Here is a 26,191-nt window from a genome sequence, read left to right as displayed (position 1 = left end):
ATGACGGTCCAGCCCGCCAGGCCCTCGTCCACCAGCTCTCCCTCAGTGAGCCCGGCCAGCATCACCAAGCCTGAGCCCCGGTAGCAGAACCACCTGGTTAAGCCCAGCGCACACAGCCGACCCTAGAACTGTTCAGTCACTACGTCTGGAGCTTGTATTAGGCTGTAGAAGCTAAGTGACATAAAGGCCAATTTCCTTCATGAAAAGAACTACGTACGTTTCACATCTAAAAAAAACTCCCACAAACCAACAGTCACCTTATTCTACAAATTCATTCCCATTCATGAGGAGTTTTGTGTGTGTTCAGACACACCCTTTGCTTCTTGTTTTGTGAAACAGTTGAAACGACCTCAATTTCTATCAATAGAAGCCACGGCACAGGCACTGGTGGCGGGTATGACTTCTCTGGAAGACAACTCGGCAACATCTTTCAAATGCGGGGACATAACAAATGGGTCTAGAAGGTCATGTTTTTCCAGAAAAAAACATTAAAAAAAAAAAAGAAGCCAGAGAACATTCTGATGTGTTTTATAGGAAAACAAATATCCAAACATCTGAGATCTCATGGTGCGTTGACTGGAAACAGCGAAGCTTCGTGCATGAAAGCTGGGGGGCGGGTCTTGGGGAGCCAAGCTGGGCCGTGAGGGGGTAACACAGCCCCCGTGAGCAGAGGAGCTCAGGGGGCTGCCATCACTGTGGCCCCAGAGCTGGGGAGAAGTCCCCTGCAGAATGTGGGTAACGAGGAAAACCCAGGAATCAATGATTGGAACTCGGAAGGTGGTTAGTCGTGATTGATTCTAACCCCGCCAGGCAAGAGGCCCCGTCCTGCACAGACCTGAATTTTACCCCCAAGAGAAGAAGGCAACTGGTCGACCCCATTGGCCGCCTGACAGCCTGTTTGGAAGCAGGCTGCACCCAATCGAGCACAGCTGGAAGCAGAGGGAGACGCAAAAGCCGCGGGAAGCCCATCTGCTGCGCAGCTGGGTTCCAGGAGGCTTCCCGTGGCTGCCAGCGAGGAGCACGGAGCACGGAGAAAGGGGAAACCCTAACTCAAAAGAACACTTTGTTTACTTTGCAGTTTGGATAGATCATTCCCCAGGGTGAGAACAGCACATTTCCTAAAGGACAATGAGACGGGAGTGCCGGGGTCAGCCCGGAGGCGCAGCGTGTGGGGCAGGGCTAACAAGAGCCACACCTTAAACCAATAAAAGTAGAGTAATGTGTTTTATTTAATTAAAATAGATTAAAAAACAGACTGTGTAAAAGAATTAGGATTCTCAATAATTTACTATTATTTACAGGAGAAATTCTGGCCGTTAGTATTCGCTGTGAGGAGATGAACACGCAGAGCCCAGAGCCTCCCCGAAGGCAGAGGGAGACTCGCTGGGGGCACTCGGTGACCCCCTGATTCCCGTCCACTCAGGTTGATATGGCAAATATATCACTGAGATCCTGGTGACCGGCAGGAAGGGGGGCCCTCAGCCGCCCAGGGGTCACTGTGCTGTCAGCCCTCGTAGGAGCTCAGGTGGGGTCTCCTTCCTCTCGGGAGAATCGTCACCACTCAGAGCTCATCACACGGGCACCAGTCAGTGGTTCCCCTATGCCCGCGGCCAAAACCCCATTCACAACCAACCTTCCGCAAACACTCCCTTGGCTGACGCGAAGCCCACAGTTTCCGGATAGGATAAAAAACAGGAATGGAAGCTGCACGTCCTGGTTTCCAGGGAAATCCTGGATGACAGAACACACCCGCCTGTGTTGTCCAGAACTTGGTGACTCACCAAGATGCCACGCAAAATGTTCTGTGCGCTTGTGGAGGGAGGAGACGTGGGGGGAGGAGCCGGTGTCCAGACCCGGCCCGGGACGTCCTGCAGGCACTTGTGGCCCCTCCAGGCGTGGAGCGGGCGTGTCCCGGGGATGCATACACAGGCCAGGAAGACCCCTAGAAGCAGCAGGGGTGCCGGACCCCCGTAACCCAACTCCTGGTTGTCGGAGACTTACGGTCTCCGTGGGCGCGGGCGGCTGGGTAGGACCGGTCCCTGGCATGATGGACTTCAGCGGAGCCACGGTCACCAGCTGGGGGAGGAGGGGCCCCGTGGAGACTCAGTCCAGAATGTCCGTCTCGAAAGGCACCAGGTGGTAATAGGACAGGTTGGTGACATAAGCTGCTGGGTCATCTCCATCCTCCAGCTCGGAGGCAAACTCACCGCCGTTCTCAAACCTGAAACGGGAAAGCAGAGGTGAGGCCAGGGCTGGCTCACTGGCCCCCGGCCCCGCTGAACTGGACAAAGGGCAGACGGTCACTGGCAGGAGGGTCTTTGGATCGAACAGCAAGGAAGGGCTCTCCACGACACCGGCCCATCCACCACCAGGCTGTGTGTGGAGCGAGTGTGGAAGGAACCGTGATTGCAAATTCATCAGTCACGTGGGCCCGACTCCAAAGCCATCACAGCTTTGGTTTTCACTGCCTTAGAGACTGATTTACTCTCACTGACCAATATTGAGGCATCCATCCATCCATCCATCCATCCATCCATCCATCCATCCATCCACCAATCCATTTATCCAACAATCCATCCATCCAGCCTGCCAGCCAGCCAGCCAGCCATTTATGCATCAATCCATCCATCCATCCATCCATCCATCCATCCATCCATCCATCCATCCATCCATCTGTCCATCCATCCATCCAGCCTGCCAGCCAGCCAGCCAGCCATCCAACCATCCATCCATTTATGCATCAATCCATCCATCCATCCATCCAACTATCCATCCATCCATCTATCCATTCATCCATCCATCCATCCACTCACACAGTGAGTATTTCTCTCTCCATCTGGGGGTTATTCTGGGCCAGGTGCTGGGGACACAGAGTGGACCAGGCACAGGGACATGCCACGTGCTGGGCCTGTGGACCATGGCAAAGATGGGTGAAGAAGGCCGTGTGGTCCCAGCTCCCAGCCTGACTGCTTCCTGGGCCACGTGCACACACGACCAAGGAGGCAGGAGTCAGGGAGGAGCTGGGTGAGGGCAGAGGTTAGCAGAGGGCGGGTTCCTGCATTTGGGTCCTGCACTCAATGTGAGGCATTACATGGCGGGCACGGGAAGAACTCAAGGAAGGATTTGTGCCCCAAATGTGAGGTGACCTAAATACCTTCTCAACGTGGATTCCCCAGGAATGGAAACCATTTCCGCGCCCTGCCTAACTCAGCCTCGGCTTAAGCCCACTTGCTTAAGCTGGAAAAAAAGGACTACAAATTTTAAAAGATGCTTCACAGAGAAAACAGTGCACGGAGGACCTTCTCCCCAGGAGGGGACACAGATGCTGCCTGTACCTTTCCCATTGCTCCCCAGCCGAGAACCAGTCCAAACAAAGGGGAGTGGCAGAGGGGGGCGGATGCACGCCCTGCCCGGGCAGCGGAGAGGGCCTGGGGCCACTGAGCACGCTGTCCACACTGCCCCTGCTCTGACTCCCGGTGACTGAGACCTCACAGGAGTTCAACTACAGCGGAAAGCCGGGCAGCGACGGGCAGGGCACGAGGCATCCAAACCACATAGCCGCCGGCCTGGCTACACTGGCTGGGGAGCCAGCCGGGATGGGGGAAGGGGAGGGCAGAGAGGTGCCCCCCCCCCCCAGCACCCGGGGCACGTGGGGTGGACGGGGTCCCAGGGAGGCCTGCTGCCTCTAAGTTGCAAGGGAGAAGCGGAGGAGGCGGCGATGGCAGCTTCGAAATCAGACAGGAAAGGCATGGAGGTGGGTTTCCCTTTAAGCCCATGCTGACGGGCGTGTGTGGAGATGCGTGGAGCCCTGCGTCCGTGCAGGCAGTGAGGCCGAGAGGGGGCCCTCAGGTGCAGGGAAAGGCTCCAGGCAGGTGAGGGACGGGCCCGGTGGCGGCCACGACACAGCCCTGCCCAGCAGCTTCCTGCCCCTGCTACCTCTCCTGCCCTCAGATCCCCTGAGAACTGGGGAAGGAAGGGGACCTGGGATGCTCAGCAGAGTCCGGGGTCCCCTTCAGCCCCCGTGGTCCTCAGCAGGCCTGGCAAATCCCCCTGCTTCTAACCAGTGAGGACAGGGTCGGGGCTCGCCCCAGGCCTGGGCAGAATCTCCCGGAGCCTGGCAACCCCTCCAGCCAACCAGGGTGGTCACAAGGCTGAGGCCCAGCCGTCCCGCTCTCACACACATCCCCACCAGGCACACACACTTGGTCCCTGAGTGCAGGGGGGTCTCCGGTCTGAGTACTGTAGCTGCTCTCCCCCAGGGACAGTGTCGGGACTGACAGGTCCTAACAGCAGGCCTGGCAGCATTGATCCACAGCCTTGGGGCCACACAGTTGCCGTCGAGGACCACTGAGGACAGCTGTGGCCAGGAGAGGCTTCTCTCTGTGACCTCCTGTCCCCTGGAATGTTCAGACAGACCCTCCCGAGAGACAGACGGCAGAAGACCATCACTGCGGGGCTGCCCGAGGTCAGGCACCTAGAGAAATGCCCGGCAAGCCCAAGTTCCCTGGAGATGCTCCGGGGCCGCTCGGAGGCCGACATCTCCTCGTTAAGCTATCCTGGGATCGCAGAGGTTTCCCCGCGATCTTTCTCTCCCACCAACCCGGCACTGCAGATTGAGGATGGGTCGCCCTGTCCACGCAGAGCCCCGGGCTGGCTGGAAAAGTTACATTACAGCCCTTGCTTTCTCTCCATGCTTCTCCAAAATGATTCATGGTTGAACTTCCTTCTCAGAGCTGGCCTCATGCCAGGGGCAGAGGGCCTCTCGGGGCCTCTCAGAGACAGAACGCGTCCCTGGGATGCAGAGCCAGAGCCAGGACCCTGCAGCCCCTGGTGGTCCACCAACCACTCCACCAGGACAAGCCCGGTCAGAAGGTCCTCCCATGAAGCAGGACCTCCTTCTATCGCCATGTAATCCACGTCAGCCTCGGACCCACGATGCCAGCTCCAAGTTGGCTCGGGGGACCCTCGGGCTGGGAGCCGTCTGTGCACACACGGTGTGTACGATGTGCGTGGTCCCGGCTGAGCGCGAGGCATGGCGGCATTGGGTCGGTCCTGGTCCGCTTTCACGTGGGGCTGACGGGGTGCGGAGGGACCCCCGGACTCTGAGAGGCCCCCTGGTTCCGGGCTTGTGCCGGTCAAGTGCCCGCAGGAGACGCTGAGCTTCCAGAGCTGCCTGGGGGTCCCAGTGTCAGGCGTCCACGCTCGTCACCTGAGCCTTCAGGAGACCCTGCGAGAGCACAGCGGTCCCACCCGGAGAGAACAGGAGCCAGGAGACGGGAACGAACTCCTTGAGCTCACACAGCAGGGAGAGCCCCGGGCGTGGCCTTGACAGTCACCCGAGCCAGGTCCTGCCCGATAACCCCGAGACGGCTGGCAGCACCCGGGGTGGCTTTCCTAGAGCCCCCATCGTGGTCCATGTTCTGTCACCCGAGGAAGGAAGCACGGAGGGCAGGGGGTCTTTAGCTGCCTGCCTTCTCTAAGCCGATGCATCCGCCCTCCCCGCAGGGCAGGTCCGTGAGCCACAAAGAAGCCCCCTGGGAGTTTTTTTTCCACGGGGAGGCTGGTGGCCCCGGACCCTCCAGGGCCCAGCACAGCCCAGACGTGAAGCCAGGCAACTCCTCCTGAATGTCCCCCCTCCCCACTGCCAGCCGCGTGGTCACACTCTGTCCCCTTCCTAGAGCCCTGAGTGGGCAGGGAACCTGGCCCGGGCACTGGCTGACGGCTCAGGACCTCGTGTGTAAAATGACACTCGAATCAGTGCACTTACAGGTGCTCCGAGGGGTCCACAGCTGCGTGCTGGTCTTTTCCGTTTGGTATGCTGTGGTCAATAACGATCGTTTCGGTATTTGCTAGGCAAAATCCATTGGATCTCATGATTTCTGAAAGCGAAAGCAGTAAGGGAAATATTCAGAAGGGGATCCGATGCTCTCCCCACATCCCCCTCCTCCTACTGTGCTCCCTCCTTCCCCACAGTTTAGAGAAAGCTCCGCCGTTCAGACTCAGGGGCCACACCTGCCGACCCTACACCAGTCCAGAGGGGCGTCTCTCCCCCCCAGAGAGGCGCTCTGGCAGTCCGAGCACTCTTGCCATACGCCCGCCCTGTGGGTTTGAAGCTGGAGCAGAACGAGGCTGGGTTTCAGGCTAAGACGACCGCACACGACGTGGGCTCTGCCCAGGTCGCCTGACCTCTCTAAGCTCTCACCTGTCTCAGGTGAGGATAACACGGCCCAGGGTCGCCGTGAGGATCCAGCGCAATCCGTGTGCGTTTTCAACCAAACGGGTGACTCCACCTTTTACTTTATATAATCCTATATATAAACTGACTTCTCACCAACAAGCACAATTTGGAGTAATTTTAAAAGGGCAACAAAGAGATCGTCTTTGTGTGTCTACATTGGCTGTGTGGTTAGATTCCAAGTGCAAAGTCTGGTGCTCACTCAGCTCTAGAAGGGGAGCGGGGGACGGGGAAGCCCGAGCATCGGTGGTGGCGGGGTGTGTGTACGCGGAGGCGTGGGCAGCTGAAACAGCACCGGCCTGGGACCTGGGACTCCACGGCGCAGCCCAGCAGGGAACCCCGAGATACCGGACGCAGCGTCCTAACTGGAAATTTCAAAACTGTCCCGGATGCTCTCCAAGGACCCTTCCAACTCTAAGAGCCTATTAGCTCCCAGGCTCCATCACGTCATCTGGTCCATTTAAACATAAGTGCACTTGACTCCCTTCTCCGACCTGGGGAAGCTCTTACTGACATTTCCCGGGGACTGTGTGTCCTTCCCTTCCCTCAGTGGATCACAGACTCTCCAAGGATAGACCTGGAGGGTCACCAGGGCTCCAGCTGCTTGTGTGCATCTCCAACCAACCTCAGCCCCTGGTCATCGAGCTCCACGCTCAGGGCCTCGTTTGTCCCATCAAATCAGGGCCTTCACTAACCTCACCTTAGAAACGTGCTTCAAACAGACTCTGAACTCCTGCCGGGTCCTCAAATCCAATGATCATCGTCTTCCCACTCAGTGCCTGATGCACGGAAACAGCTCAAGATAGCCCTTCCTCCGGCCCTGGCACAGGCCGCAAGGATGTCCAGCGTTACCGCGTCTCGTCGGGTAGCTGATGCTATTGTTGTTTGCGGGATTGTTTTATTTCTTACGTCTCACCATAATTTAGATTATTTTATCCCCATGTACAGATTTGCTTTTTTTTAATAAGTGAAATTGTAACTTCCTATTTACTTTTCATCTTTCTGGGTATTTGATTCTCAGTTCCATGAATTTCTCTCCACATGAAGACACTTAGGGAAACTACACAAAAAAAAAAGAAGAAAAAAAGTCGATTTCCTCCTTACCTCCGCCCCCCAGGATAAAATGACTATCCGTCAATCGGATTTGCCAAGTAACTGCTAAAATTTCCAATTGACTTTCTGGAGAAGTGACAGCGCTCGTTTCACTGGCCTTTCGAGGTCGGTCGCACTCCACGTGGCTCTTTCCCGACCTCCTCTCCCTGGCTGAGCCCACCCAGAGCCCACCCGCCTCGGACAGCCTGTAAGTCGTGAGAAGGAGCTGAAAACCAGCGAAAAGTCAGTGCTTGGAACCTCTGGGGTCAACGACACCACCAGGTGCAAAAAGAGCACGAAGACGTTGACCAACGCCTGAGTGGACAGACACTGCAGAGGACGACACCCCAACAGGAGAGACTAAGATCCCCCTGCTTCACAATTTAAAACGCACAACAGCACAGAACCACCTGCTTTACTGCTTTTATTAACTGACTCAAACCTGTCCCAGGAAGCACGTAAAACCTCAGGGACCTCAGGACAGCCAGCTGACAGCCCCCAGATCCTCTCTCCCACCGCCTCCCAAGGGAATTTGGAGGGGCAGACCCTACAAGTGAAAACAAACGTCAGTGCTGCAAAACATTTGTGAGTGTCGCCAGGAGCCACCTTGTATGGGAACTTCCTCATCTTTCTTAAATGTGAGATTTGGAGCTCTAGAAAGTGGGATCTAGAAAACGGAACCAGCCCCCGAAACAAACTTGTTACAAATCATTCCTTAATTGTCTGTGCAGAGAAGCCAATTGTCTGCAAGAACAGCTGGGCCCTCCAGGAACCCACTTCTGCCACTTAAGCGTGGGAAGCAGCTTACTCCTTGCTTAGCTTTTTCGTCTGTCAAAGGGGAATAACCGTATCCAGCTATCCCAAGGGGCACAGGTGTGGATTAAATGAGATGGTTTTTACAAAGACTCTCTAACAAATGCTGGGGCTCATAAATGGTAGTTATTGCTATCGTCCTTCCAAGTGTCCTCGTGTCTGTTGGGTCACCCAAATAAGAAGAACCAAAGGAAATGCCGCTTACTGAAAAGCTTCAGCATCTGAGGCCTACCTTCAAATATACTGAAAATGGGAATTTCTTAGAAGTCAGCTTAGTACCTTTAATCACATACACAGCCAGTTCCATGAAATAGCTCCTTTTCAAGCCAGTTTTTCGCATACAGAATTTTTTTCACATGAAGAAGAGTCCTGCTTCGCCATTTCTTACTTCTTAAAACTTTTGTGGAGCTCATTTTAGAATTACGGAAAAGTTGCAAAAGCAGTATAGAGCTTTCACAGATTGCTCGGCAGCTCGTCCTTTGGTTAACGTTTTACATAACCGTGGTACGGCGAGCAAATCCAGGAAAGGAACATCGGCACAATGCTCCATAAACTAAAACCTCCTGCACCTGAGTTTCACCCACGTCCCTCTGTTCTGGGCCCGGCCCGGATCCCTTGGGGCAGGAAGATGCGGTGGTTCAGCCTCCTGTGACCCCTGACGGCCTCGAGGGCCTGGGTCTTGCCTCATCTCTCCTGTGGCTGCAACACTTGGGACGCGGACTGGTGAGTCTTTCACTGACTGTGCCTCAACTTGCCTGGCGTTTCCGTGCTTGGACAGAGGTGGACGGTCCAGCAGGAACCCGCAGGGACGCTGCCTTCCCTGGGGCATCAGATCAGGAGTGCGATGCCCACAGGCCTCGCTTATTCCTGGGATGTCGTCTGGATCTCTCGGGTCAGGAGGTTTTCTCCAAAATGAGGAGACTCCCCCTCTCTTTGTAGTTGAGAACGAGCCTGGTGGAGATGTAAGTGCAAATTCTGCTTCTCCTTCAACTTTCACCCACTGATCTCAGCATCTTCCAGGGATCATTCCTGCAGCAATGGCTACTGCCTGGCTGGTGGTGATTTGCTTTTTTTACTTGCAGCCCTGTTTTCACATGCCCCATATGCCACCATAACTCACTTCATTAATTCATCTATTCTTTTTTTCCTGCGGACAGTCTCAGCCCTGAAAGCATTCACACGCTCTCCGATCCCCTTTCCTATTCTACTTTCAATGTCTCTAGCGACGGAACAAAACCCAAAGCCATGTCGCTTCATTAACTGGAGACCAGGACTCTCCCCGTGTGGTGAAAATTAAGTTGAGACTGTACAGATGCCTGGTTACTTAAAAATGAAATTGTATTTCCAGCCTTCCCAAGCCTGAGTACTATGATTTTTGAGGTCGATATCAATTAATCCAAGCAGCCAGAGCGAGGCTGAGGTTTATGCTTTCTTTTAAGCTGCACCAACACAGCCACGGTGTAGAAAACTAAATTTAAGTTTTCCTAGACTCGGTAATAAACTTTTAGATTAACGCGGGCTGAAGAGTGTTTAAGGCTGCATTGGTCCAAAGCATCACCTAAGAGGCCAGAGCACTTGCCAGAATCGTGGCCCCGGGGTGGGGTGGGGAGGCTGGTTCTCACACCATGGGCGCCTGGCGCCACCTAGTGGAGCCCCTGATCCCTAGCCGGTCAACCTAGAGGTCACTGCAGGAGGCCTGAGAGTGGGCCAACGTCAGGGCTGTCCGCCAGGGCACCACCTCCCAGGATGCCACATCAGAGGCTTGAGAAGACGCTGAGAAGTCTGGGGGAGGGGGTGACAGCGGGAACGGCCATTTCCATGCACGAGTGGAGTTTAGCTGGACAGGAGTGGACGTGGACGGGCAGGGATTGTGGGGAGGGAGGAGAGAGGGCCCAGCCAGCAGGAGGCCCAGGGCCTGGAGCAGAGGGGTCGACGGTGACATGGAAAGCCAGAGTGACCACAGCTTGACATGCCCAGGATGACAGGAAATCCATAAATGAATGAGCCAGGAAGTCAGGTCCGGGTGGCCGATGTCGGTACTGAGGACACACCCCGGGGAGAGGCTGGGCTGCTAGAGACTCGGCCCTCGGGGCGCCTGGCTCTCCGGGTCCTGAGGCCCAATCCCCCGGGCACTCCCGAGTCCACACGCAGCGCAAATACGGGCCCAGACTGAGGAGCAGGGCTTTTGCCCACACGGCTCCAGGCCCTCTGCGGCCGGCAGCGCTACTGTAAGGCACGGTTTTCTTTAGAAGTTTTTCTGAATTTGCCACTTCCTTGTCTCAGTGGCCAACGAAAGCACGTCTCACGTGCCGTGGGAACTCCCCCGCCCAGCCAGGCGCTCAGGCAGAGGGAGGGCCAGCGAGACTGGGGGTGAAGATCCCAGGGAGAACCCCTTTGACTGATGAGAGCGGACGAGGGGGAGGGACCCCCAGGCGTGGGAGACCCTCAGCTCTGGAAGGGGCGACCCCGCCAGCTTCCCGCGCAGGGCTGCCTGCAGGCCGCGGTCTTGGCACGAGGCTTCGGGCTCTCTGCAGCTGACTCGCAATAGCTGTTGACGAAGCCCACTGTCAGGCAGCCCCGTGTCACAAAGTGTTCCGTGCTGAGCCGCAATGGCTGCAGCGACTCCCCACTGCGATGCCCCAGCGGGGAGCACGTTGTCCCCAGGACCCGGGCTCCCGGTCTGCACGGGGAGGCCGAGGCCCTGCCTTCCCAGACCTGCGTGCCAGGCGACCCCAAACCTCCGTCCTCAGTCCTCGAAACAACACAGGAACGTACTTAAAACCTCGACGTGGGACCCCAGCGCTACCCCTGTTCAATCCTGTTTCCTTCCTTTCAGCGCTTTGGGGTAAACTTGGGTCGTGCGTTTATCCGAATCGGCAGTAAAGACAAGGCACTGAGATGGGGGCTGGGGACGCCAGGTTGTCGCCTTCAGAAGCACCTGCATGCAGCGCCGGCCCGTCCCTCTTACGCCCTGGGGCCTTTGGGTCAACCTAAGCCTGCCACCAACCCCAGGCCCTGAAAGGATCCTGCGGCTCTCGGTTCTCCTGTTTGCTCAAAACAGAAAGAAATCAAGCAAAATGGAGATGCCAGGGCCGGGGCTCTTCCGTGCAAGACTGAAGGACAGAGGTGCCCACGCTCCAGGTGACAGCACACACAGCCCGACACACTCTGAAGCCTCTCTGAGGCTGGGACACTGGAGTCCCCGGACATCCGGTCAGGAGGGCTGACCACCATTTTCACTCTCCTGTAGAGAAGGTTCTGGACGCTAGGCGTTAGCTAAGAAGAGGCCCCCAGCCCCTGCTCATCCTCCTAAGGACACACGTGAAGCTCTCCTGGGAAGACGACAAAAGTGGCAGACACGCAAACCCGGGCTGAACCCTGTCCTGCGCACACACGGTCAGAGCGAAAAGTAACTTTTCCGTCCCGGGTTCCCAGAACCTGCCAGCCCTGCCCGCCGCGCCCCAGCACGCAATTAAGGAATCTCATCCTTGCCGTGGTACATCAGTCAGTAAGGACACTTTTATACCAGTGACGTCAGCCGTCACCCCAATGCGCCCCCTCCATCTTCCCATCACTGGGGCCCAGTTCCTTTTCAGGTGATGGCTCTGGGCTCAGGTCCCCTCACCTGCTGATTCTTCCCCATCACCTCCCTCTGAGCCCCCCTCCTCCGCTCCCTCCTCTTTCCTTCCTTCCACTCAGAACTCAAGTGCTGGACACAGGGAACCCCCCCGCCGCCTCCCCTCATGTCAAGGTGACCTGTGGGATGTCACCGCTGCCCGAGCTGTATCCCCTCTGCTCCCGGCAAACGCCCACACAACCTCACTCAGGCCAGACAAGTTGCCTGGGGAAGCCCGGTACCTGAGACTTCCAGGACAGACCTCTTTTCCTACAAAATGCCCCTCACAGGCTTTGCCAACGGCACTGCAAAAACAGAGTCTAGTGTTGTAGCAACACGTGCGGCCCAGATCTGAGGAAGGTGCCACCGGGCTGGACCCAGGCTTCCCTCGCTCCCCTCTGACCCGCAGGACGGCTGACCATCCCCTCTTAGCGCTGCTGACATTTGTCAGAGGCTCAACCCAGTGTCCACGCTAAGGAGACCTACACCATGTGTCCCTTTCTGTCCCCCCGTCCTAAAGCCAAGAACCAAGTCAGTGTTGCGCTAGGTGAACTCCTATTTTTGCAGGCTGGACGACGCATTCCAGTAATTCACTTCAAAATGCCTCACTGAGGGCTTCCCTGGTGGCGCAGTGGCTGGGAGTCCGCCTGCCGATGCAGGGGACACGGGTTCGTGCCCCGGTCCGGGAAGATCCCACATGCTGCGGAGCGGCTGGGCCCGTGAGGCATGGCCGCTGAGCCTGTGCATCCGGAGCCTGTGCTCCGCAACGGGAGAGGCCACGACAGCGAGAGGCCTGCGTACCACAAAAAAAAAGCCTCACTGATGCTTTCACCATAGACTATTTAGGTACATTCCAATTTATACGCCAGATAACTCGCTTTGGAAGGAGGAAGAGTGTAAACTGCAAGTCAGTAGGTAGAAACACACAGTTTCATAAAAATCGGGAAACGGTCCCTCCCCTGCTGCTTCCACCCTTCTGTTGGGCTGTCTTTCTGGATCCCAAGTGGGGGAGGTGTGTCCAGCACGTGGACAGTGGGCTGGGAAGGTTTCTGGTGGCCCTGTGGCTCTCACCTGATATTTTCACCGGACTTTGAAAGCTGGGTTGAATTTTATGGACGTTGTCATTTTTTAACACCTGATCCAGGGGAGATCTTTCAAAGAAGGTGAGCACGACTTCTGACCTGGAATACTGGGAAGAAACACGTTCATTCCTATACCTTTTCCTCCCGCGAGGCAGCCCGTCTGACGCTGGTGGCCCCGCACGGCTCAGACTGCGGGACTGAGCTCGGACGGGGCCGCTTCCCCACTCACCTGTCAGGCGCTCAGGTGGCTCGAGGCCCAGGGACGGACAGGATGGGGACAGTGGGAACAGTTCGTGCCTGGTCTGCGCCAGCGTTCACGCACGTCCATCTCCCCTCACTTCCAGTAAACCGCGAGCCCGTCACTTCCGCTGCCTCCCCAGGGAGAAAGCACCGGAGCCCCCAGAGCCCAAGGAGCCTTCCTTCCCTGGGCTTACACCTAACCCCACCTGACGCTTCCAGGAAGCGCGCCCCGGCCCCGCCCGTCCGCCCGCGCCCACCTCGCGCGCCCACCTTGCGCACCCACCTTGCGCGGCATGCTGATGACGGCCTTGAGCAGCTTCTCCACTTCGTTAAGCCTGGTCTCGATGTCGTGGGCATCCTTTATGGAGACCAGCCCTGGGATTGAGACACAAATGCCTCCATCAGAAAAACACACCAAGAAGTGTGCTTCCGAATTGAATACAGAACAAGACGCCTCCCTGGCGTCACCCTCCACGAAAGACATCTGGGAAGTTCACTCGGCCTCACGTGGGTGCAGCCCTGCCCTGAAAGCCTGGCTCTCAACCTCGTTTTAAGTTTCAACGACCCAACGAGTGATTAACGTGTGTGCTGCGGTGGACGCTGTCCGTCTGAAAGCCACGGAGACACCATCAGAGGCCTCTCCGAGCGGGACTCTCCAGCCGCACCCTGGACAAGGCCAGAGCTCAGCCCCCGCCAGCGTGGTGGCCGTAGCTGGGGGAGGCTGGACCCACCAGCCCCCAATGACACGGCTGAGATGACCACAGGTCCCGTGGAAACGGAGCCTATGTTTAGACAAGTCATTTAGATACCGGCTTTGAAAGGGAAAAAATCACATCTTTACCCAGAGAAAACCAGCGTGGGCATGACTCACAGCACTTTCCAGGAATCGGCTTCTACCCTCGTTCCAGTTACCGGAAGTCTCGGCTGGCTACTAAAAAGTGCGGTATTCTGTCTCTAAAACACGAGAGCTAGTGGCACGGAGACTCAGGGTGCGTTTCTATCTTCCTTTGAGCAGTGCAGAGCACAGACCCTCCCAGCACAGCTCCTACACATCAGCTTCCCAGGGATGGAGCAGGTCAGATTCCCAAGGACACTTCACGTGACCCAGGATGGTGGTCCCGGTGAGCTACGACCAAACCACAGAGGCTAAATCCCAGAACTACGTTCAGTCACTGAATCCGTTTTCAGAAGTTCTGGTTTTGATTTACAGGTGAAAGGGTTGTTCATTTTGCAGGCAGCTCACCAAGTCCACGTAGTGTTAAATTAACCTCCTAAACTACGTGGTTGAAATTAAGAGGCCCCAGAACGCGTGGTCCATGGAAACCAGGGGCGCCCCAGACACAGGGCGAGGGCGCTTCTGAAGGCCTGGGCTGAGCAGGGGGTCCCTCGCATTAGCTGAGGTCAGGAATGTCCAGTCAAGGCCAGGAATCGGTCCCTGGACCTCCTGGAGCACAGGCCGGGTGCACCTTCACCTGGCCACCCGGGGGCCTGCTTCTCAGTGGGCTGTCTGGTCCTGCCCACCCCACCTCAAGCCACACGGGCCCAGGCAGCCAGCCAAAGACCCCAAGCCTCGGTCCACACAGCCCGCGCTGGCAACCTCAGCCATCGCCGGAGAGAGGGGCCCGGGCCACCTCCTCCCCTCTCCCCTAGGCTGCCTGGCCTACCCACCACCCTGCAGGCTGGGGGCAGCGAGAAGGGAGAAAGAAAACACCAGGGTGCCAGGGTCTCAGCCCTGAGTTTCTTGTTTAGAGTTACACACACGCACAAGCACACACGCAGACACGCACACACACCCCTCTGTGACCTCTTGCTTGCTATGGACAAGTCTACAGAGGAAAAGAGAGATGCTGAAAAATCCTCTGAAAAGTTGTTTTTAGAGACAGGACAATTCTGTAAATCATCCCCAGAAAGAGCTTCTTTATTCTAAGACAAGCAAAACTACTGTCACGTTTCAACTCCTGTTACATCTAGCACACTGGTGTTAAATCACTCGAGTTCATGACACAGTAGTTGTGTTCTGTAAGGACAGTTTATAGGACCAGCCTCTCGTCTGGTCAATGCGTACGGCGTATTTATACCCACCTCCTAGGACATAAAGCACGTGTAACCCATGGTTGGGTTTACAACCACCCAGGGTACCATTCAGTCAAATAAACACTCTGCTCTATGCTGATCTTCTTTTAGGGAGGCCAGAATTAGCAAGCAAAAAGCAGGACACCTAGTTCAAGGTGCGTTTCAGATAAACAATGAATAATGCAACAGTATGGATAGACACACTAAAAAATTATTCAGTGTTTATCTGAAACTCAAACTTACTTGGTGTCCTGTACTTTACCTGGCAACACTATCTTCTTGGCGACCTGCTTTCCAGACGAAGCAGAGAAAGGCAAGAAGTACGTGGTCAGGCCTCTGGGAACACGTAAGGGTTTAGGCTCAGCGCGCGCACCCTGGGGGTCCGAGCCTCGCCAACCTCACCAGCTCCGCTGCTCTGTGACTACCACAACCTCATCCCAACCCCGAGGAACGGGTCCAAGGCACCAGAGCATGGCCCCCATGCCCACACAGCACTGCCTCTGGGGCACCCATGCCCACTGGCCTTCCCCCACCTCCAGGCTCGAGTGAGAAAATCCCACCATCCCTTAAAGGCCACGTGGGTTGGGACACGCCTTCTGCTCTGTGAAGCCCCCCACCCACCAGGCGGGACTCGTGTGCTCTGAGCTCTGGGAGAGCTCCATCCACCCCACCTCTGCAGCACTCACCGCTCGGCAGCAGACCTGCTCCCTCCCCTGTGGCCTCCCCAAGCCCACCTGTGAAGCTGAGTGTAGGAGGTACCCAGGGTCCCCTCCTGTCGTCAGCCGTCAGCACAGGGCCTGACACTGACACTGACACCCGCAGGGGATTCACGGGTCGTTGGCCGTTTGTTGATGGAATAAAGTTGCACAAGAGAACAGAGTCAAGGACAAGTTATCATCTGTGTGTGTCCACCAGCCTACGGGTGCCAACCGCATCTCTGGCTTCTCGGCGTCACTGACCCCAGCCGGATCCCGGCCAGCAGGCTCAGGGTCACAGGCCTCAGAGGAGAAGCTGCCCAAGACCGAGGTGGTAACAAACCCACTGAGTTGCCAGCCACTCTGGTTTGGTTCTATCTGTGGAAGCTGCAACCTTATCGCTGCCTTTCACCTGCCTTTATGCTTCTGAGGAGAAGCCAAACGGTGCTCTCTGGAAATGAAAACGTGCTTCAAAACGAGAGGGGCTGAAAACATTTCAATGGCGAAAGAACACGCTGGAATCCCTCCTGCAAGAACAGAGTGACAGGGGATAGTTTTTTAAGCTTTGGCTTTTGGTTGGGGGCCCTTCTTCATAATTTATTTCCCCGTGGCATAGTGGCTTCTGGGTGACAACCAAGGCGATCGGGCTCAGCGTTCCCACGGTACGTCCTCCTTTCCCCAAGGAAACCCGTCCATGTGAATGACAAGGACCCTCACCTCTTCCCTGAGGAGGGAATCAAAGGTGGAGATTCGTGAAGCTGTGGATTCGGCTGGGCTGACTGGCATCCATCTAGGGGCGGCCCCCAAGGCTACCTGGCCCCCACAGAGCCCCTCCCTCACCCCACATCAGGGCAGGAAGGGGTCACCACTGGCTACGGGGCTTCCAATGGCTTGGCCCCTCTTCCAACGCCAGCACCCACGTTTCCCTCCTCTCCTGGGCCTGGAAATCACCCTCCTTCAGTTGTTTTAAAGGTGTTTCCCATTAAACAGGGAGGTGTACTAAATGCGGAAGGAAAACATTCAAACAAACAAACAAACCCAAAACTGTGCTTTGAGGCCACAGTGCAGAAATGAAATAAATCTTCCTTTAAAATTTCATGTCTCAAACCCACTGAGGTCCGCCCCCATCAGCTTTCTCAAGTTCACAACTGTTGGAAACCGAAACACCTGCTGGAAACACCCAAGATCAGCATCAATTCCCAAAATGACACAGCACCAGGCGCAGGGTGTGAGCAGAGCCCACATCTGGGGCCTGTGTCATTGCCCAGGACGGACGGCGTATGGAGACGCTCAACTACGTACAGGCAGTCGGGGGGCTTTCTGTCCTACCTGCTGTATTCTTCCTTTGTGACCCAAGAGCTTTGGCTTTTGATGACCCGCAGAGCTTTTCCAAATGTCACTTGTTTACAGTAACTATTTTAAACTTCATTTTCAAAAATGTGCTTACGCCCAATAATTTAGGATTATCTAGAACTTTTAGTTTTTGTATTCCAAATATGGTTGATTGAACGGAAACTGTGGGTATCTTGTTTGACTCAGTTTTACTATCTGAGATCGCGATTCTAAAGAATGCAAGCGGATAAAATTGTTATGAGGCTGCCGTTCCAGGGCCGGCCAGCAGGAGGCGCCATCAGTCCATGGAAGGCGCGGGACGCCAGTCCAGCGAGGACAGCGGGAAGGGATGCGGTCCACCCGCCACACCCAAGTTCTAAGGAAACTGACTCAGAAGACTTCACAGCCCCAGGATATTTTCTAATTTCTGATAAAGCATCATCACTAACATAATCTCAATTTTAAAAAATTTCACTCTACACAATTTGTGATGTGAGAAATTTATCCAGATATAGCCCAAAACTTTGAAACTGTAAGATCGATAACACGACTACGTACATTTCAGTATGTCAATTTCACATCCCTTTGGGGTTGAAATTCAGCCTTGAGCAGCCAGGGTACCCCTTCTGTCTAAACTAGCTTACCCTTGAAAATCGAGAACTCCAAACGAGCTTCTGTCAGTTCCTGGGTTAGGTCTTTATACAAACACAAACACCTGACTCATTCTCGGAACCCAAACTGAACCCAAACTGTATCAGCACAAAGATCAGGCTGAGGGAGCAGACACAGACCAGTGTCCTGACCTCAGGCACCTGGTCCCACGTCCTACTTCCGTGGGTGGAGGCTTCGGACTGAACATCTCTGGTGACTGTCCCAGCCTCCAGGGACAGACTCAGGGCTGAATCTGCCTGAGCGCCTTCTGCCGCTGTAATTCTGGGAGTGAAGACACATGCTTCTCGGGTCCATTGGGAAGGAGTGTCCGTTACCCAGAGGATGCCAGTCCCTTAAGAGGAGACTCCCATGTCAGACCCCCGGGAAATCTTCTGTGATGTGGACTTTCCAACTGAGCCAAAGAAGGCATAGTTCCAAAGTCCATCCACGCAGAGCCCAGAGAGGCAGGCGGCTCGGGCGAGGTGCGGAGGGCACTGTCACGAGATATATATTCTTTAAAGGCTGAGGATCGTACACATTTTGGAAATAAAATATTTTAAAATTTCCAGGAAAATTCTCAATGATTACTTCGTAAATACTTGTCCTCTAAATAGGTAGTCAGCATAAAACCAGCAGGGACTCACTCAGCCATGAGCTCGAGCTCCACCAAAGTGGTTATTCTCTGCTAAACTCAAGCATCCCCAGGCAGCCCTCGCTCCCTGGGAACCCGTGGCGACTCTGACCTCACAGGCTCCATCCACGGGGTCCCACCCTTTGCCCCCATGCCCACCCTGCTGCACACAAGGCTCGGTCCCCCTCCCCCATCACCCTCCCCTGGCCCAGAGATGCCCAAGGCAACACTGATGGACGGGAACATCTCCTCCCCGTCTTTGCAAGGACGAGAAGCAGGGCAGGGAAAGGAGGCGGAGGAAAGAGACGAGCAGAGACAAGACAAGAGGTCCAGAGGCCCCGGGAAGGGGCTGCGGGAAGACTTCTGTCCTCCGCTTCTTCCCAGGCCTGTGAGATGCCCGCCTCTCACCACATCCCTCCGCCAGCCCCTCCTCCTCCGGCCGCCTCGCTCTTCTCCCGCCACAGGCAGAATTCCTTACTAAGCTTCAGGCTCAACACGGCTAAGGAGTCACTCACTCCGCCTTAGTCTGTCTTAAAACTTGGAAGGAATTTAGGGAATAAACACCAGCCGTCCCAGGCTCTCAAAAACACTTGATCCCGAAGCGGGCACCAAGGCGACAAGGCCTGCCCCTACATGCTGGCCAGGATGACGGACACGAGGCCAAGACTGACCGCAGCGAGGTGTCACCAGGAAAACCCAGCAGGGAACCTGCAGCGCAGGGGTGAGGGCGAGAGCGGGCCAGAAGGGCTGAGACAAGCCTTACACACCCCTGGGGGCCAAGGGGGGCCCGGCTCTCCACCCAGGCTCTGCCCCCGTGGCAGCTCTATTTCTCATAGAAAATACACGCCGAGAGCATCTGCCCCGGAAAACTGCCCCCGAGCCTGACCCACGCCAAGCACCAAATCCCAATTTCTGGACCAGCAAAGCCCCAGGCCTGGTCGGTAGGGGTCCCACTGAGGTATCGGGGTGACCCACCCCCCGGGCTCTCAGGCGCCATCGCCGTCCCCACCTCCCTAGGACGGGAGGCTGGAGGCCACACCTGGGGGCGGGCGCCACACCCCCACCGGGAGGGCTCTGGGTGAGGGGACGCTGCCTACCCAGAGCAAAGGGCAGAAGCTCCGCCTCACATGGTGCCTTCCCGTCCAGCATGGCTCTGTCGAGGCTTCAGCGCTCACAGCGGCGGCCATGCAGATGCCACCCCTGCCAGCTTATGAACCCTGCAGCGGTGGCTTGAGCCGAACCACCTGCCTCAAGTCACGTGGGAGGGAGCCAGAAACAGCCCGACACCGCATCCTCACCCGCCTGGTCCCAAAGCTGCTGCTGGTGCTTTCGGCCGCTCAGCCCAACCTCCTCCCGCCGTGACCTCGTGTCCCCAGGCGGGTCCGCCAGTCCCGCAGGGCCTGGGTTTTCCCCTGCGGGAAGCAGGGGCTTCTGGTGATGAGTAGGCACCGCTGTAAGAGCCTTAATCCCACGTCCGCTCCCTCCCTCCCCCCACCCTCGGTCCAAATGCCGCTCGTCGTGTTTCCTACTGACTGTAAGTCACACACCAGCAGAGGACGACAGAGGTGCCTGTTCTTAAACGTGCGGCACGCCCTGCAGTGTAAGTCGGCAGCGGATCAGGGCGGTCGTGTTCACCTGCAGGACCCACGTCGGGGAGCGGGGAGCGGGGCCCTGCGGGGCCTGCCTGGAGGACAACGTCGCGGCACGTGGTCTGTGCTTCTATGTGACACAGGACACGTCTTGTCTGTGCTGCCACGGTTCCAGGGAGCCCAGGCCCGACCAGAAAAGAAAGGCGTCCAGCCCTTCGCCTCAGCCCACTCCCTGCCCCCATCACGGGGAGGATTTGGATCCAGGGCCTGGCGGGGGCGGGGTGGGGGGGGGAAGCTTCTCAGGCCCGTTCAGGGACATGGGGACCATCTTTTCAGTGGTGACGACCGAAAGGGCTGGTGGATGCCTACTGTCACCCGAGGAAGTGAAAGTGAACAAAAACACCAACGAAAACGATTTCAGTGGGACAACGTCAACCCCTGGTAACGCCGCGCCCTCACTCACTGTCCCCTATGTACTCTGCTGACGGCCGCTGCCCCTGCAGGACGCCCCACTCCAAGGGGCCGGACCCTGGGGCGCCCGTGCTCGCCCGTGGGGCTCATCGCTCCTGGCCAGCCTCTCCGCGGCCCCGCCCTGCAGCTCCACACCGAGCCTCACGGAGCGGCCACAGCGGCCACACCGCCCCGGCCCTGCTTCGTACCTCAGAGGCTTTGCTGCTACCTTCCGCTGCACGCCCATCTTCCCTAGTTCTGACTGCTCCCAACCAGAAACACCTCCTGCCGTTTGGAAAAGTGTTTATAAAAACACACAGTGGAGGCACACCAGGCCCAGACTGGTTAAAAAAGAGAAAAGGACAGCAGTGTCCCTGGGGGCCAGCCTGGGGGCACCCAGATGCTACCAGCCGGTCCCAGTGCTGAGATGCAGAACCAAGTTTCCCCTTGGAAATCTGGTGGGAAGTAAGCGAGGCCTAGAAGCTCCAGAGCGAACAAGCTCTGTGAGTTTCTGGCCGCTCCTTCTCTGACTGGGGGTTAGCCCGAGTCACCGGGGCCCACGGCACGGCCGGAGCTCTGACGGATGAGACCATGGGACCGCAGAGCAAACTGTCACTCACGGAGGAAGGAGAGTCCGGACAGGGAACTCGGAACAAAGCCTGAGCGACAGCAGGGTGTGGGTCTGGGAAAGAAACATAAAACCTTAGGAAGAGAGGAGACAGCCGGCTCCCGGGAGGGATGGTGCCAGCACCAGACCCGGGGGACGGCAGAGCCCGGCAGCCCTATATATGGAAGAGATTCGAAAATAGGTCTGTGAATCAGAAAGAACACCCAAAATGCCCCCAGAGAAGTGAAAACTGCCCCTCTCCCCATTAGAAGGGGCAGGACCCCCTCCAGGGAAGCCATGCATGGGGGCGGGGCGGGGCTGTGAAGGGGGAGGACAGGACCCCGGCCCACTGCAGGGCCCGTCAGGCCGGACAGAGGTGGCCTCTGTCCCCCTGATCTGCTGCCCTGACCTGTGGGCGGCCTCTGCTCTTTTTTAGCCACTTTCACTAAGAAAGGAAACTCAGGGCTCTGCAGTTCACCCCCAGACCAGACGGCGATCTACCCCCACTTGTTTCGGGGAAGTGCAGAGCTTCTCCCCATCCACGTGAGAGCAGAGCCTGGGAGCAGAGCGCTGTCCCCTAGAGCCGTGGGGAGGCGGGGTGTCCTGGCTGGCGGACCTGCACCCAGGCCTCTCTGGTCGGTGCCAGACGCCTTCGCTTCTGCCCCCCCATCTCACATCTAACAGAAGGTCTATGAAGACGCAGGCAGATCCATGTCCCTGGTGACAGGGGTGAACAGACGTTACCCCAGCACCACGCACAGGATCTCAAGGAGGGGCCTTATTTGGAGAAAACACTAAATACCGTGTTCAAAGCTGGGCCCTCCATCAGCTCCCCCGGCGGGCTTCCTGCATCACCCAAGGCTCCCACACCCACATCTGGTCTCTCCATAGACCCTGCACTCCCTCCCAGACACGTCCGTGTTTGACCACTTCTCACACCTTCCCTGTCTCCCCGGCTCGCCCTGGTCCTTCTCCAGCCATGCTCACAACAGCAGCCAGAGTGCCCGTCACATCAGGTCGCTCCCGTTCCGAGCTCTCCATCTCCGACAAGAGCTCCACGCTGAGCGTGATCTGCCCACTCCCTACCTCGATCTCCCATTGCTTCCACCCCCTTCTCTCCCCGCCAACCACAGCGGCCCCCTCAGAACTCAGGGCCGCCGGGCACACGCCGGCCTCAAGGCCTTTGCACTTGCTCTGGCCACTGGCTGGAAGCTCTTCCCCAGGCACCTACATCGCTTCCTCCCCACTTCCTCCCGGTCTCTTCTCACAGGTCACTTCCTCTGAGCCCTTCTGGACCAGCCCATCTGAAAGTGAACCCCTCCCTGCCCCTGCAAGTCACAGCTCCTCTCCTTCCTCCCTTTTCTTTTCTTCTGAAGGTGCAGAACCATCTAACATGTTTTTTAAACTTATCTTCTTTATTATTGGATTTCGCCCACCCCGAATATAGAGTCATGAGGGCAGGTTTGTCTGTTTTGTTTAGGAGATGATGGTGCAGGGGAGGCATCTGGTAGGTGCTTGCTGAGTGAACATAAAGTGTTGATTTGACGGGGATCCGGGATCAAAGGTCACCTGCCTACTTTGGAAATGGGATCTGTTTCTACAGTGATGACTTCATAAGGCCTGAAACAGGTGTTATTTTTTAAAAAGGATCAAAATAATCCAGGAGCCCCAGACAGTCACTGGGGACATTCTGCATGCTTGTCTTTTAAAGTGTGAACCTTCCCAGACGAGAGATGTAACAGGCAAGAGGCCTTGCCACATCTGGTCAGGAGCCCTGAACCATGTTAAGTATTACGTAAAGGGGCTTTAAGTCAAAGACTCGGCCCTACCTGTGTCAGAGTGTGGAAAGAGCAGAAGGGGACACCTTGGTCACCCAGAGATACTATGCACAGAAAGCAGCTACCTCCCTCCCCCAGGCAGGGGCACAAGAAAGGAAGGACGGGTATATCAGATCCAGATGCAGAAGAGCATAAGGTGAGAAGCCAAGAGGCCAAGGAAGAGGATAGAAGAAGCAAGACTAGTCCTGAGAGCAGCCTCGCCCAAACAGAAGACCAGGGAGGTGGGCGAGTGAGCCCCGTGCCGCCACTCCACGCAGGGGTTTAAATATCTCTGCGCACGTGTCACCAGGAAACATACACGTTCCACAGACAGACAGCCAAGGCTAGCACCAGTGCGTGTGCAGAATCGAGGAAAAGTGCTCTGCACAGAAACACTCTCCCACGGCGATACTCCAGGGACCACGACAGAGGGCTCCGCATCCCCTTCACTGCACGCGGAATCAAAGATGCAAGTCGGACCCAAGGCGCTCCCACCCTCTGGAGGTGTTCAGTCCTGCATGCACAAGAGCTACCGGCCTGCTGCCAGCACGAGTTCTCAAACCTACACTTGCAAAGCTTTTCAAAGAGATGAGCGGGCCAACGTAACCCAGCCCAGAAACATGCAATAAATTTAAACTGAGGGAATCTGATGGGGAATTGCACTGAGAAAACCTGGCATCTCTAAAACAGCACACACATCTGGATGCCTTTTGTGTGTATGGTTTGTATGTCCAGACGATCTGTTTATGCAAATAGCAAATCCACCTGGAAATAAGGTGAACGCTTCTTTTGCATTATGGCGATGTATTTTACTTAGCAAACAACTTCCCTGGACTTTCCTTCCTTCTAAGGAAGGGAAAGGCCTTCCCTTGGGTGTACAACAAACTCAGGTAGTGCTGGGGGAGGGGGCCGGCTTGCCTCCAGGCAGAGAACCTGGAACCAGACAGAGGGTTCAGGTCGCCTGTCCTGCGGCCCCGGGCCTCCACCTCCTCTCCTCCAGGGGTGCTGAGCTGGCCTTGCAGGAGGCCCTCTGGTCAGGACTCCAGCCGAGAAGACATTCCCACAGTCCATCGTGGGCTGTTCGAAAGGCCTTCACACACAACTGGTCCTCACCTGACTGCCGCCCCGCATGTCCCCCACTAAACCTAACACCCATTTCTTGCTGATTTTTCTCCCTTTAGACACTTGAAAGCAGCTATCATACCCCTTCTGCGCCTTGTTTTCGCCCTGGTGGTCACCCTCTTCCTGTCTCCTTGCGGATGGTGCGCTGACCCCTCGCAAACCCAGAACCAACCAGGCACGACCTGCGTGGAGGGACAGAGCCCAGGGCGTGCGTGAGCACAGCGCACCCTAGCCCTTGTGCTCCGGGTAAGGTGGTTTCCTCACCAGATCCCAAGGCGACTGAAGCTCCGCCCTCCTCCCCACCTTCTATGACCCTCACCAGAAGCCGCTGGGGGTGACAACAAAAGCCACCTTTGTGGAGGGCTTACTACTGCTGGACGCTGAGGGTGCACTCCAGTCCGCACGAGAAAAGTGAGTGTCAGGTCCTATGTTACAGGGGCGGAGCCAAGTGGGGAGCCTGGAGTCACAGCTGAGCGGGGTCCTCTGACAGAGTGAGACCTGGAGGGCAGGTGGAGGGCAGAAGGGAGGGTGGGAGGGTATGGGGAGGGCGGGGGGAGGGCAGGCCCTCCACCAGCTCTCAGGGACTCCTGTTTGTTTATGGCCTGCCTCGTTCCAGAAAGGATGTAAGTCACTGAATAAACAGCTGTTCCTTCATCTAAGCTTTCCGGATTTGGGCATCCATTTGATAAATAACAACACACACACACAAACAGTAGATCAAGGTAAACTAATGCCATGCTTGAAATAATACTGAACTCCCTCCAGAGCAGCATGAAAGCGAGACTCAGGGGAGCAGGGCCTGCAAACATGCTGGCTTTGGGAGCCTTTCCAAGTGACGCGTCTGCCCGAGAATGTGTCATGAGAATGAGCTAATTACCCATATAATTCACTCACTGGGGTGGGAGCTGTCCCGGGGAGGGGGGCGTGGGGCGGAGTGGAGATTATCCCAAGACCTCAGGCAGATGGTCAGCTTCAGTAAATGACCCCTAAAGTGCCCCAGGGATCTGCTTAGAGGAGGGCGCTGGGAAGTGTCACCAGATTCTCAGCGCTGCAGGTGGTCACGCGTGTGTGTGGGAGGGGGCAGGGGGGACCCCAGTCCTCCTGCCTCAGCTTCAGCCTCTCGCTTCCTCTCCGCGGCCTCCAAAGGCCAGCCCCGTGGGCTGAGGAGAGGAAACGGGAAGCCACCCAGTCCCTGTGAGCCAGGAAAGTCACAAGGCGCGGAAGGAGGCCTCTGGGCTCATCAAACTCGAATGCGGACCCACCCTGGTGGCGACGGAGGCCGCGTGGCACCGCGCACTCGGGCTGTCGGTCACCGGGGACGAGAGGCGCGGCCCTGCCGGGGGAGGCCTCGGAGGGGGCTGCCAGACACGACGCGACCCCAGCTGGACGCTGTCCTTAACTCCTCCCAAACGTCCCCCCCGCCTCTCCGGCCGCGGCCGCGGCGGGAGTCGCAGGGGCCGCCCGACACTGGCGCGGGCCGGTGGCTCGCCTCGGGGACGGTCAGGACTCCCGTCTGGCCGGCCTCGGGCCCCGTGCGCCGACTCCTGCGCACCAGCCACTGCACTTCACCGCCCGGGGGCGGGCGGAGGTCTGAGGGCCCCTGTCCCGTGCCGGGGCCCGGGATGTCGCGATCCCCGCTTAATAACCGCCCCTGCGCCCCCTCCCTGCACTTCAAAGGAGTCCCCCCGACCCCCTGCCCCAGGCCGGGCCCGCGCCCACCTTCGCGCAGCGGCGCGAGCGCCAGCTCGGGCCGGTCCTCGGGGAAGGCGTCGCGGAGGCGCTGCCACAGGCGGCCCAGGTCGGCCAGGCTGCGGTGCAGGTAGAGCACGCTGCGGTCCGACCACTCGGTGCGGATCTCGAAGAACTCCTCCTCGTCGCCGCGCCGGCTGACGATGAGCCGGCGGATGCCGTTCACCCAGCAGCCGCGCACGAACATGTTCACGAGCGACGTGCCCTCAAACACCGCCGAGGCCATGCCGCGGGCCGAGCATGCCCCGGCCGGCAGGGGGCGCGCCCGCCCGGGCCTGGGTCCGCGGGGAGTCCGTCCGGAGCCGGGATCGGTCTGGAGCCGGGGTGTCTGTCCGGGCCCGGGGTCCGTCCGAGGTCTGTCCAGAGTCGGACAGATCCAGGATCTGTCCGGAGCCGG

General features: G+C 57.2%; 1 protein-coding gene across 1 annotated transcript; it reads right to left on the bottom strand.

The window, feature by feature from the left end:
- Positions 1–1,205: 1,205 nt before the first annotated feature.
- Positions 1,206–26,185, bottom strand: PXDC1 (PX domain containing 1). Its single transcript, XM_024738900.1, has 5 exons — positions 25,765–26,185; positions 13,362–13,453; positions 12,828–12,945; positions 5,768–5,879; positions 1,206–2,221 (listed from the first exon to the last, which is right to left on the bottom strand). Exons 1-5 carry the CDS (start codon positions 26,018–26,020, stop codon positions 2,104–2,106), a joined length of 696 nt encoding a protein of 231 aa, XP_024594668.1. The 5' UTR covers positions 26,021–26,185; the 3' UTR covers positions 1,206–2,103.
- Positions 26,186–26,191: the final 6 nt, after the last annotated feature.

Source organism: Neophocaena asiaeorientalis, unplaced genomic scaffold (genome assembly GCF_003031525.2).
Source record: "Neophocaena asiaeorientalis asiaeorientalis breed wild unplaced genomic scaffold, Neophocaena_asiaeorientalis_V1.1 scaffold307, whole genome shotgun sequence".
NCBI lineage: Eukaryota > Metazoa > Chordata > Mammalia > Artiodactyla > Phocoenidae > Neophocaena > Neophocaena asiaeorientalis.
The sequence above is the reverse complement of the archived record's forward strand: the minus strand, read 5'-3'. Positions and strand labels throughout refer to the sequence as shown.

Bases quoted from the DNA above. Each gene is read 5' to 3' on its own strand.
- PXDC1 (XM_024738900.1), bottom strand. From the start codon at position 26,020: ATGGCCTCGGCGGTGTTTGAGGGCACGTCGCTCGTGAACATGTTCGTG. The intron at 5,880-12,827 runs GTGAGAGCCACA...TTTCGCTTTCAG, and splicing joins AAGTCCGGTGAAAATATCAG to AAATCATGAGATCCAATGGA. The intron at 2,222-5,767 runs GTAAGTGCACTG...TTCCCGTTTCAG, and splicing joins GTGGACCCCTCGGAGCACCT to GTTTGAGAACGGCGGTGAGT.